The 13,903-nt window shown below is 45.0% G+C and overlaps 1 protein-coding gene across 3 annotated transcripts in view; it reads right to left on the bottom strand.

Annotated features, from left to right (window-relative positions):
• RANBP3 (RAN binding protein 3) overlaps positions 1–13,903 on the bottom strand; it is a 282,525-nt gene that overhangs the window by 153,854 nt on the left and 114,768 nt on the right. For all 3 annotated transcript variants that reach the window (XM_044998665.1, XM_044998666.1, XM_044998667.1), the window contains 2 exons: positions 4,382–4,418; positions 4,201–4,287 (listed from right to left, as the gene is read on the bottom strand). In XM_044998665.1, the coding sequence (XP_044854600.1) occupies positions 4,201–4,287; positions 4,382–4,418 (124 nt within the window). The remainder of the gene's footprint in view (positions 1–4,200; positions 4,288–4,381; positions 4,419–13,903) is intronic.

The following is a 13,903-nucleotide window of genomic DNA, read 5'->3' as shown; positions in this document are numbered from 1 at the left end:
TCCAGGCTCCGCTCCAAAGCCCTGATCTTTGGAGAGGGGAGAATGAACTAGCCAAGTGGCTGACATTCCCAAAATAATGAAAACATTAAGAACAGTCGCTACCTTAAAGGGCAACTGCAAGGGCCAGGTTAGAATCACCACCATATGAATAAGAAATCCTACAAAGGCTAAATACCAAAATGTCTCACAGGGCATAGGTTCTCCCTAATTAAACTGGGGGGCGGGGAGTTGCTGTTACTCCATTTTAGTAGGATTTCAAATAAATGGGTGAATCATCTAAGAATGAACGCATTATAAATTTGACATGTCGCAGGACTGACCAGTGATGACTCCTTGTGAATTGATGCTCCATGTGCCCAAGAGACTATTGTGTCTCATGCCAGTGACCATGGGTCTAGTGCCAAGCTTCCATCCTCAAATGTACTTCCATTTAATTGGCACTGTGATGAAGATTATCAGCAGAAAGGTGCTCAGACAAAGTACAGCAAAGATTTAACCTAATCTTGCCTTCACAGGGGCTCAAATCTGAGCCAGCAGAATAGTTCTTCTGTCCCCCACTCCCACACATACACACTTCTTGCTGAAACATTAGAGACTGTCCAAAACTTGAGAGGAAACACTGATGGGATGGATCAGTGCTTTCATGCTTTCAAGAACTCAAATGTGAAATTGCAGAACTACTAACTATGGTTTGTAACCTGTCCTTTAAATTGGCTTCTGTACCCAATGACTGGAAGATAGTTAATGTAACGCCAATATTTAAAAAGGGCTCTAGTGGTGATCCCAGCAATTACAGACTGGTAAGTCTAACATCAGTACCAGGCAAATTAGTTGAAACAATAGTAAAGAATAAAATTGTCAGACACATAGAAGAACATAAAGTGTTGGGCAAAAGTCAACATGGTTTCTGTAAAGGGAAATCATGTTTTACTAATCTATTAAGAGTTCTTTGAAGGGGTCAACAAACATGTGGACAAGGGGGATCCAGTGGACATAGTGTACTTAGATTTCCATAAAGCCTTTGACAAGGTCCCTCACCAAAGGCTCTTACGTAAATTAAGTTGTCATGGGATAAGAGGGAAGATCCTTTCATGGATTGAGAACTGGTTAAAAGACAGGGAACAAAGGGTAAATTTTCAGAATGGGGAAAGGGGTGTTCCCCAAGGGTCAGTCCTAGGACCAATCCTATTCAACTTATTCATAAATGATCTGGAGAAAGGGGTAAACGGTGAGGTGGCAAAGTTTGCAGATGATACTAAACTGCTCAAGATAGTTAAGACAAAAGAAGACTGTGAAGAACTTCAAAAAGATCTCACAAAACTAAGCGAGCGCACAACAAACTGGCAAATGAAATTTAATGTGGATAAATGTAAAGTAATGCACATTGGAAAAAATAACCCCAACTATATATACAATATGATGGGGGGCTAATTTAGCTACAACGAATCAGGAAAAAGATCTTGGGAGTCATTGTGGATATTTCTATGAAGACATCCACGCAGTGTGAAGCGGCAGTCAAAAAACAAACAGGATGTTAGGAATCATTAAAAAGGGGATAGAGAGTAAGACGGAGAATATCTTATTGCCCTTATATAAATCGATGGTATGCCCACATCTTGAATACTGCATACAGATGAGACCACATCTCAAAAAAGATATACTGGCACTAGAAAAGGTTCAGAGAAGGGCAACTAAAATGATTCGGGGGTTGGAACAAGTCCCATATGGGAAGAGATTAAAGAGGCTAGGACTTTTCAGCTTGGAAAAGAGGAGACCAAGGGGGGATATGAGAAAGGTATATAAAATCATGAGTGATGTGGACAAAGTGAATAAGGAAAAGTTATTTACTTGTTCCCATAATATAAGAACTAGGGACCACCAAATGAAATTAATGGGCAGCAGGTTTAAAACAAATAAAAGGAAGTTCTTCTTCACACAGTGCACAGTCAACTTGTGGAACTCCTTGCTTGATGCGGTTGTGATGGCTAGGACTATAACAGGGTTTAAAAGAGAACTGGATAAATTCATGGAGCCATTCATTAATGGCTGTTAGCCAGGATGGGTAAGGAATGGTGTCCCTAGCCTCTGTTTGTCAGAGGGTGGTGATGGATGGCAGGAGAGAGATCACTTGATCATTACCGGTCAGGTTCACTCCCTGTGGGGCACTCGGCATTGGCCACTGTTGGTAGACAGGATACTGGGCTGGATGGACCTTTGGTCTGATCCAGTACTGCCACTCTTATATGCTTATGTTCACACTTTCCTCTTTCTTAGAAGAATGGCTGGTGTGCCATGCTCAGGGCCATACTGATGGCCAGATTTGGGGTTGGGAAAAAAATTGCTCTCAGTTCAGACTGGCAGGGACCTTGGAGGATTTCAACTTCCTCCGAAGCATGAGGCATAGTTCACCTGCTAGCATCATCTGGACATCATCATCTGGCCATTGCGGGGACTTCAAGCATTAGTGAAAACCTTGGTCTCTCTTGTTCTCTTCACTGTTTCATCTGAGTCCTGGATATTTTAGACTAAATAAAGTTTTAGGGCTAAGAATAGGAGCAACTGGGTGAATTTTAATGGCCTATGATCTAGAGAAGGCCAGATTAGGTTGTCTAATGGTCCCTTCTAGCCTTACACTGTATGAAACTAACCAGCTATCACCAAGGCTTTCAGGGAACCTAGAACATGATTGTTAATTATCTGTACTACAGCAAAAGCTAGGAACCCCAATCAAGGATCAGAGCCCCATCATGCAAGTACTGTACAGACGGAAAATAAAGAACTTACAGGCTTGATGTTAGACAGGACATGACAGTGGAGAATACACACTGGGTGGAGTAACAAGAACAAGAAATTAGCAAAAAACCTGAAGTCTCAGCTCATCTCTTGCTTAGCTAATGCTAGCTGGCAGTGATTTGGAAGCATCACAGAAGTAGACAGGTTAAGGAGCAACTTGAGGGAAAATTAGGCAGCTTCACCATTTGTGTTGGGGAGTGTATCCGCTTACCCCCCGCCGCCCCCCATGTATGGGGAACAGTGTAAGAGAGTTGGTAGATGCTGGAGGGAGCAGTAGACAGGCAAGTGATGAAGATCACCTTCATCATGCCAGTGATGGCAAAGTCAACAGCTTGATAAGTGAATAGATCTGAAGGAAAGGGTGGGACTAAATGGTGAAGAGTCTTAAAAAGCAAGGATTCTGTTTGAAGCTGTGGAGGAGGTGGAGAGGCACAGAGGGAGGTGATGTACCAGGAAGGTGAACCCAGCAGCAGCATTTTGAATAGACTTGAATAGAATGATGTGGCTGGTTTCATGGCCAGAAAAAAGATTAGTAAGTCAAGGCAGATGAAAATGCCTGAACAAGAGCCTTGATGGTCTGGTCAGAAAGAAAAGGCTGAATCTTGGAAACTTTAGCTAAGTAGAAGCAGCAAGACTCGGACACTGCCTGGAAGTGTGGCTCAAGAGACAGGGTTGAGTCAAAGATGACGCCCCAATTACAGGCCTGAGTGACAGTGTTATCCACAGTGACAGAAATAATGATCCAAGGCCTGGAAACTTGCTTTACAGTGAGAAACTAAAAAAGGTCACTATTTATTTTATCTAAGACTAGTTATGGGTTGGCTTGATAAGTCTATGAACAATAGAAAAGGTTTCAATAGATATAGTTTGTACTGTATCTAACAAAGATATAACAAGATCCAATGGTTGGAAGCTTAAGCTAGACAAATTCAGACTAGAAATAAGATGCACTTTCTTTGAATCAAAATTGCATGTCTTTCTAAACGATTCTGTCTAGCTGAACCAGAAGTTATGGGTTTGATGCAGGAATTACTGAGTGAAATTTTATGGTCTGTGTTATGCAAAAGGTCAGACTAGATGATCATAAAAAATCTTTCCTGGCCTTAATCTATGAATCTATGAGTAAAGAAAGTTGTTTAATATCCCTGCTTTGTTTACGGATTTAAGCCCACATTCCTCACTGTCTTGCTTCAGTTGTGGCAGTGACGTGGATGAGACTTAGGTTCATGAGGTAAGGCAGAGGAAAAAGCAGCACAATATAAAGGAAAGAGGATCTGCTCGCCCTCCACGTTAGGTAGTCTGTCCACAGCATGGAAGATGATGGCAGGACTGGAGAATTAGATAGAAACCAAGGTGTACAGCTTCTCCCTTATTTTCTTGCTGTAAAAGAATTAGAAAACCCTTTACCTGTCTGTGAAGGAGGGAACTGTGTTAAAGATGAAGTTCTTTCACGTTTTACAGGAGGACAGTAACTCCCATCCTCACGGTCAGATTCTGTAGAGATAAAGGATTTAAGAGATAAAACAGACAAAATTCTAATTAGACAGCAACTAGCAATCTAAAATAACTAAAACACTTCCTTCCTTACCTTCTCCATCTTCTGGGCTTGATGCATCTGCTGACCTCTGCAATCACAAGAAAAATTAAGATTTTATATCACAGATTGATAGAAAAAAATACACCCCCTCTCTAGATAATCCCATATGCCTTAATTGTTGGTTTGGACACTTTCTGCTATCACAGGTTGGTATTCAAACTGTAAAAACAGAGTAAATTATGTTCAAACATACTGGACATCAGACAGACTCCGACCTAACAGGATGTAAGCAAAAAGCACAGATGTGCAGTAATTAAGATGAACGGAAACATTATTTTTTGTATATCTTTTGTAACTGGCTGTATCTGAAAGTACATTCCCAAGTGTTACAGTACCTGATATAAGCTATGAAAATGTTGACTAAAGCAATTCTAGTATTTCTATATTTTGAAAGCCCACAACTGATGAACGTTTGCGTGTCTGACTGGCTCAGGAAATTAAAATAATTTTTTGTTGTTTAAACCCAAAAAATTCTAACTTCACAATAAGTGTGTAAACTCCTTGGGAGTTTATTCTAAACCACTAGTGCACAAATTCCTTAAATATGAATAAACAGACCACTCAACAGAAAGCAAAATTAGGCTTTTTTAAGTGTTCAAAGAATTTTACAAGATGCAGCGCTATACAGTTGTCTCCACTGGTAGTGGATCAAAACTGAAACCAGTATAAGAAACCGTGATTAAGGCTACGATTTAGTCATGGAGGTCATGGAAGTCACAGAATCCATGACTTCCAGCGACCTCTGTGACTTCAGCCTGTGGGGCTTGGGAGCTGCAGAATCCACAGCCGCACATGGGAGCCAGGAGCTGCAGGATACCCCTGCCGCCTCTTGCAGTCCCCGGAGCTCCAAGCTGCCACAGGTAGTGGGGATACCCCACAGCTGCCAGCTGCCGTGGGGGCCCCCAGAGCTCCCGGCCCCTGGACCTGCAGGCAGGAGGAGTACCTCACTGCTCCAAGCCATGGGCTGCGGGGGACTCTGGAGCTCCAATACACAATCCAGGTTGGGGACCTCAGAGCTCCTGCCCCACTGCAGGCAGTGTGGGGACCTGCAGATCCCCATTTTGTCACAGATTGGTCACGGCTTCTGTGAATTTTTCTTTATTGCCTGTGACCTGCCCCTGCATTTTACTAAAAATACCCGTGACAAAATCTTAGCTTCCAAGGGCAAGCATCCTTTACATTTAATAAAAATCAATACACTTTAAAAAAAAAACCTGCACTACTGACAATGACTAGATATTATCTACTTCATAGCTGTCCTTAAGTAAAATTTGAGAACTCTTTATTCTTTAAATTTCAGGAAAGAATGCTAGGTAATTATTTCTGAATATACACAGTTCCATATTTATCAGCCTTCTGATAGTGATATTTAATTTTATGAACTATGCTATCACAAGATAACATGACCAAAGTAATGGTTGGAAGTTGATATTATCAATCATGGTTGAAAATAACCTGTTTTCCCATTGAGAATGAAAGAGGACTATGCAATTCCATGACTGCCTCTTGGATCAACTAGGCCTGGAACCCACAAAGGGAGAGGAAATTCTTGATTTAGTCACAAAGTAGCACACAGAATCTGGTCCAAGAAGTGCATACAGCTGATCTGCTTGGTAACAGCGATCATAATGTAATTAAAGTTCATATCCTTGTAGGGGGGAAATACCAAAGAATCCCACTACAGCTGCATTTAACTTCACAAAGCACAACTACATAAACATGAAGAGGCTAGTTATATGGAAATTAAAAGTCACAAGAGGGAAATGCATGCCAGCTGCACAGAAACTTTTTTAAAACACTATAACAGAGGTTCAAGCTATATGTATACTCCAAATTTAAAAAAAAAAAAAAAAAAAAAGACGACAATCACTAGCAGAGTTAAAGAGGGAGATAGGGACAAAAAGACATCTTTAAAAATTGGAAGTCAGATCCTCCGGAGGAAATTAAAAAGGAACAAACTCTGGCAAGTCAAATGTAAAAGTAATTTTACTTTTTTTACCTAATTTCTAGGTAGGCCACAAAATAACAATTTGATGAATGGCTAGCAAAAGACCAAAAAAAAAGCAAAAAAAAAGTTTTTTATTTTTTACGTACACCAGAAGCAGGAAGCCTGCCAAACTATCAGTGGGGCCATTCGATGATTGAGGTGCTAAAGGAGCACTCAAAGACAACAAGAACATTGGGGAGAAGCTAAATGAATTCTTTACATCAGTCTTCACTGCATAGGATGAGAAAAAGTTCCACACCTAAGCCATTCTTTTTAGGTAACAAATCTGAGGAACTGTCCCAGACTGAGGCATCAACAGAGAAGATTTTGGGAAAAAACCTGAAACAGTAAGTCAGCAGGACCAGGTAGTATGAACCTAAGAGTTCTGAAGGAACTAAAATACAAAGTTGCAAAACTACTAACTGTGGTATGTAACCTATTGCTTAAATGAGCCTATGTCCCAGACAACTAGAGGATAGCTAATGTTACACCAATTTTTTTTTAAAAGGCTCTAAAGGCAATCCTGGCAATTACAGGCTAGCGTGCCTAACTTCAGTGCCAGGCAAATTATTGAAACTATAGTAAAGAACAGAATTATCAGACATATAAATGAACACAGTATGTTGAGGAACTGTCAGCCTGGTTTTTGTACAGGGAAATCATGCCTTGCCGATCTTTAGAGTTCATTGAGGGGGTCAAACATGTGGAAAAGGGTTATTCAGTAGACACAATGCACTTCGACTTTCAGAAAGCCTTTTACAAGGTCCCTCACCAAAGGCACTTAAGCAATCTAAGCAGTCTAAGCAGTCATGGGATAAGAGAGGGCAGGGGACTGGACTCGACAACCTCTCAAGGTCCCTTCCAGTCCTAGAGTCTATGAGTCTATAAGAGGGAAGGTCCTCTTAGGAAACAAAGCATAGGAATAAACAGTCAGTTTTCACAACGGAGAGAGCTAAATAGTGGAAACCCCCACGAATGTGTACTGGGACCAGTGCTGTTCAACATGTCCATAAATGATCTGGAAAAAGGGATAAACAGTGAGATGGCAAAGTTTGCAGATGATACAAAGGGTACGCCTACACTACGGGATTATTCCGATTTTACATGTAAGCAGAGTCAGGATGAGCCCCACCCTGACATCTGGTGGTAAATTATGGGGAGTGCGGAAAGAAGTTTCAAGTGTTTGCATTGGCATTTCAGTTATTTGCATTGGCACTCCCACCCCACTTAGCATACCGCAAAGCAGCATGGGATGGTTATTTTCACAGCTGTAGGACCCCCAATTTTGTTGTTATTGGGGCAGGAGGAACAAAATGTTGTCACCCTGATTAAGTAAATGAGGAACTACAAAACTGTCTTATGATAGAGGGTTTCATTATCAACTAAATAGCACTTGCTAGACAAGGGACATGGGTTCCAAAACCCACTGAAAGGAGAGAGGCTGGGGACAGATATCTGTACTTGGTGCTATAAGCTCCTTGTGTTAGCCAGAAGCACCAGTTCCACCTATGCCTCTCTCCACTGTGGAATGTCAGAGTTAATTTTTGATTCCCTTAAGAATCTAGATACAGGTTACTGAGCTGAACTCACTGGCACTGGGGCTCCCCTACTATGAGCTGGAATCACTAAGAGCTGAAATCACTGAAGAGCTGGACCTGCTGAGCTGAGAGCACTGAGTACTGTGCTAATGAGTGGGGGAGCCTGAAGCAATACCGTGGAGCAGAGCAGCTGGCAGAGTGGAGTGGAGCAGTTTGTGCAGCCCTGGGTGCAGCCCCGAGCAGCTCGCGAGGACGGCCGGAGCAGATCACAGGACAGCTGGTGGACCAGAGCAGCTGGCAGAGCGGAGCAGCCCACAGAGCCAGCGGAGCTGAGCTGTTTGCGGGGACGGCTGGTGGAAGCAGAACCCTACGAAGAGGCAGGGCAGTTGGCCCTGAACCACGTAGGGTGCCCCTTTCTACCCAGGCTGGGGAGGGGGACCTCTGCAGAGAGACTCTTGAACTCTGGGGCTGCACTGACCCGGGACAGAGACTTTTGGATTGTGGGACTTTTGGGACTGTGGGTGATTTGGGGGTCGCTGGACTCAAGAGCCCAGAGAGAAGGACACAGCCCAATTTGCTGGGGTGGGTCTTTGCTCACAGTTTGACCTGTGAGAACTCTAGTTGAGGTATTTTCCCAATTTAATGCTTGTTGTTTATCTCATGTAATTAAACCTTTTCTGTTACACCAAGAGTCTGTGCTTGCGAGAGGGGAAGTATTGCCTCCTTGAGGAGCCCAGGGGTGTGTGTAAGATTTTCCCAGGTCACTGGGTGGGGGCTCGAGCTGGTTTGCATTACGTTGTGGGGAAGGGACCCCTATGTATTGAACCCGGCCCTTGCTGCTATCAATTCAGCCTGGCAGAGGGGTTACATACATAAACCGGTTTAGTAAAACAGATTGTATGAAGTCGAGTGCACGCGGCCACACTAAGCACATTAATTCGGTGGTGTGCGTCCATGGTCCGAGGCTAGCATCGATTTCTGGAGCATTGCACTGTGGGTAGCTATTCCGTAGCTATCCCATAGTTCCCGCAGTCTCCCCCACCCCTTGGAATTCTGGGTTGAGATCCCAGTGCCTGATGGGGCAAAAATCATTGTCGCGGGTGGTTCTGGGTAAATGTCGTCAGTCATTCCTTCCTCTGGGAAAGCAACAATCATTTCATGCCCTTTTTCCCTGGATTGCCCTGGCAGACGCCATAGCATGACAACCATGGAGCCTGTTTTGCCTTTTGTCACTGTCACCGTATGTGTACTGGATGCCGCTGACAGAGGCGATACAGCAGCGCTACACAGCAGCATTCATTTGCTTCTGCATGATAGCAGAGACGGTTATCAGCCGTTCTGTACCGTCTGCTGCCACTGTAAATTGGCAATGAGATGACAGTTACCAGTCCTTCTGTACTGTACTGTCTGCTGCTGTCATGGGTCCCCCTGGCTGAGGTCGGCCGGGGGCGCAAAAGACAAAAATGGGAATGACTCCCCGATTCAATCCCTCCTTTATGGTATCTAAAAATAGAATCAGTCCTGCCTAGAATATGGGGCAAGTGTACTAGAGAACCAGTGTATCAGAGAACAAGAGAGCACAGCCACTCCGTGTCAGATCCTGCAGAAATGATGAGCTGTATGCCATTCACAGGGAGTGGCCCTGCAACAACCCCACCTGTTGCTTCCCTCCTCCCGCAGCCTTCCTGGGCTACCGTAGCAGTGTCCCCCCACTTGTGTGGTGAAGTAATAAAGAATGCAGGAATAAGACACAGTGACTTGTTAGTGAGATAAAATGAGGGGAAGGCAGGCTCCAGCTGCTATGATAGTCCAGACAGGACATTAAGCAGTGTGGGGGAGAGGAGCCCAGCATCCCGCTGCTATGATAGTCCAGGCAGTACAGAATCTTTTCTTTACACATGAAGGGCGGGGGCTGATGGAGCTCAGCCCCCAGTTGCTATGATGAAGACGGTTACCAGCCGTTCTGTACCATCTACTGGGAATGACTGGGAGTCATTCCTATTTTTACCCAGGCGCCCCCGGCCGACCTCACCTGAGGCCAGCCAGGAGCACTCATGGGCTGATGACGAGGACGGATACCAGTCCTTCTGCACCGTACCGTCTGTCACCAGGCTGATGACGACGATGGATAGCAGTCATATTGTACCATCTGCCACCAGGGAGGGGGGAAGAGGATGCTGCAGTTCACTGCCGCAGCATCGCATCTACCAGCAGCATTCAGTAGACATAGGGTGACATTTAAAAAAGTCAAGAGATGATTTTTTTCCCTTTTACTTCTGGGGGTGGGTGGGTGGGGGGTAAATTGACGAGCTATGCCCTGAACCACCCCGGACAATGTGTTTTACCCTACAGGCATTGGGAGCTCAGCCAAGAATGCAAATGCTTTTCGGAGACTGCAGGAACTGTGGGATAGCTTGAGTCCTCAGTCCCCCCTCCCTCCCTCCATGAGCGTCCATTTGATTATTTGGCTTTCCGTTACGCTTGTCACGCAGCAGTGCGCTGAGTCCCTGCTGTGGCCTCTGTCTGGAGATTTTTTAAAAATGCTTTGGAATTTCATCTTCTGTAACGGAGCTCTGATAGAACAGATTTGTCTGCCCATATAGCGATCACATCTGTACGGTCCATACTGGAGCTCTTTTTGGATTTGGGACTGCATCGCCACCCGTGCTGATCGGAGCTCCACGCTGGGCAAACAGGAAATGATATTCAAAAGTTCGCGGGGCTTTTCCTGTCTACCTGGCCACTGCATCCGAGTTCAGATTGCTATCCAGAGCGGTCACAGTGGTGCATTGTGGGATACCGCCCGGAGGCCAATACCGTCGATTTGCGGCCACACTAACCCTAATCTGACATGGTAATACCAATATTAGTGCTATTCCTCTCGTTGGGGAGGAGTACAGAAACCGGTTTAAAGAGCCCTTTATATCGATATAAAGGGCCTCTTAGTGTGGACGGGTGCGGCGTTAAATCGGTTTAACGCTCCTAAAATCGGTTTAAACATGTAGTGTAGACCAGGCTAAAATTACTTAACATAGTTACAATCAAATCTGACTGCAAAGAGTTACAAAACGGTCTCATTAAACTGGCTGACTAGGCAACACAATGGCTGATGAAACTCAGTGTTGATAAATGCAAAGTAATGCATGCTGGAACACATGATCCCAACTATACATACAAAATGATGGGATCTACATTCATTGTTTCCACTCAAAAAAGATCTTTGAGTCATCATGGATAGTTCTCTGAAAACATCTACTCAATATCCACCAGCAGTTATAAAAGCAAACAAAATGTTAGGTTAGAAACCATTAGGAAAGGATAAGACAGAAAATATAATACCACTATATAAATCCATCGTACACCCACACCTTGAATACTTCATGCAGTTCTGGTCAGCCCATCTCAAAACATAGCAACTAGAATTGAAAAAAGTATAGCGATTGGAAAAAAAAAAAAAAAAAAAAAAAAAAAGATCAAGGGTAAGGAACAGCTTCCATATAAGGAGAGATTAAAAGTATTAGGGCAGTCCATCTTAGAAAAGAGGACTAAAGGGGGAGGATATGATAAAGGTCTATAAAATCATGACTGGTGTGGAGAAAGTGGATAGGGAAGCATTATTTACCCCTTCACATAACACAAGAACCAGGAGTCACCCAATGAAATTAATAAGCAGTAGGTTTATAACAAACGTAAGGAAGCACTTCTTTACACAACACACTGTCACTGTAGAACATACTGCTAATAGATGTTGTGAGGGTCAAAAGTGTAACTGGGTTCAAAAAATAATTTAGGTAAGTTCATGGAGGATAGGTCCATCGACAACTCTTAGCCAAGATGGCCAGGGATGCAATCCTGTGTTCTGGGTGTCCCTAAACCTCTGACTGACAAAAGCTGGACTGGATATTGGGATGGAACACTCAATAATAGCTCTGTTCTGTTCATTCTCTCTGAAGCATCTGGCACCAGTCACTGCCGGAAGACAGGATACTGAGCTAGATGGACCATTTGCCTGACCAAGTATAGATATTCTGATGTTCATGATGGCACAAATAATCAAGACAAACCAGGGACTTCCAGCATTTTTGACACTGCTTTACAATGCATGCATTTACGATTGGTTTAGTCAATAAGTCCTAATCCAACTCCTAAACAGGATAATAGAATCACAAGATTAGAAGAGACTGCAAGGGTCATCTAGTCTAACCCCCTGCCAAGATGCAGGATTGGTTGTGTCTAAACCATCCAAGACAGATGACTATCCAGTCTCATCTTGAAAAAGGACAGTTACCTATTCCATAACTGGCGTTCTTCGAGATGTGTTGTTCATGTCTATTCCACAGTAGGTGTGCATGCTCGCCATGTGCACCGGTGACGGAAGTTTTTCCCTCAGCAGTACCTGTAGGGGGAGCGCTGTTGCGACCCCTGGAGTGGCGCCACTATGGTGCTATAAGAGGAGCCACACGCTCCCCCCACCCTCAGTTCCTTCTTGCGGGACCAACTCCAACAGTGGGGAAGGAAGGCGGGATGTGGCTAGACATGAGCAACACATCTCGAAGAACGCGTTACAGAACAGGTAATTGTCCTGTCTTCAAGTGCTTGCTCATGTGTATTCTACAGTGAGTGATTACAAGCTATGTGTGATGGAGGTGGCTAGGAGTTTATGGATCCCCTGGCTGGAGCACAGCCCTACCAAAAACAGTGTCATCCCTGGCGTGGGAGAGGATCACATAGTGCAATGTGAACGTGTGTACTGAGGACCAGGTAGCGGCCCTACAGATGTCCTGGATAGGGACATGGGCCAGAAAGGCAGCCGACGAGGCCTGAGCCCTTGTCGAGTGAGCCCTTACGATAGGTGGTGCGAGAACCCCTGGTAGGTTGTTGCATGTCCAGATGCATGATGTGATCCACTGAGACAGTCTCTGGGTGGAGATCGATTGGCCCTTCATGCGCTCTGCCGAGGTAACAAAGAGTTGAGAAGACCTACAGAACGGCTTAGTCCACTCCAGATAAAAGGCAAGTGCCCTGCGCACATTGAGAGTATGGAGGTGGCACTCCTTGTTAGAAGCATGTGGCTTAGGGCAGAGGACAGGTAAGAAGATGTCCTGGTTTATGTGAAAGACGGAGACCACCTTGGGAAGGATGCAGGGTGCGGGCGGAGCTGAACCTTGTCTTTGTGAAAGACTGTAAAAGGGGGGTCGCAGGTCAGGGCCCTAAGCTCCAAGACCCTGATGTGATGGCCACAAGGAAGGCTACCTTCCAGGAAAGGTGGGAACACGAGCATGTGGCCAGGGGTTCAAACGGGGTCCCCGTGAGGTGGGACAGCACCAAGTTTAGATCCCACTGAGGGACAGGCGTTCTAGCATAAGGGAAGGACCAGTCTAGCCCTTTGAGGAAATGCCCGGTGATGGCATGGGAGAAAACCGAGCAGCCATGGACCAGCGGATGGAACACTGAAATAGCTGCCAGGTACACCCTGACAGAGGAAGGGGCCAGGCCTTGAGTTCTAAGGGAAAGAAGGTACTCAAGGAAACACCCCGCTTGCCCGCCCACTTGGAGAACCTGGACCATTTTGCCAGGTAGGTCCGGCGCGTGGATGGCTTCCTACTTTCGAGGATGACACACCTGACCCCCTCCGAACACTCTCTCTCCTCTGCATTTAGCCATTGATCAGCCAGACTCTCAGATGGAGAGTATCCAGATTGAGGTGGAGGAGGTCCTGGGAGAGGAGGTCCTGGCAGAGTGGCAACAGCTGGGGAGGGTCCACGAGTAAGCCTAAGAGGGTCCCGTATCAATGCTTCCGAGACCAAGCTGGAGCGATTAGGAGGACACATATTTTGTCCGTTTTTACTTTCTCCAGGACCTTGGCAATGAGGGGAAACAGGGGAAAAGCGTAAAGAAGTTGGCCCGACCATGACAGGAGGAAGGTGTCGGAGATCGCGTTCCTCCCCACTCCCCCCCGGAACAGAACCTGTGGCAACAGTGGTTCTG

This window comes from Mauremys mutica, chromosome 24 (genome assembly GCF_020497125.1).
Source record: "Mauremys mutica isolate MM-2020 ecotype Southern chromosome 24, ASM2049712v1, whole genome shotgun sequence".
NCBI classification, from domain to species: Eukaryota; Metazoa; Chordata; order Testudines; family Geoemydidae; genus Mauremys; species Mauremys mutica.
Note: the sequence above shows the minus strand (reverse complement) of the source record. Positions and strands in the feature narration are given on the sequence as shown.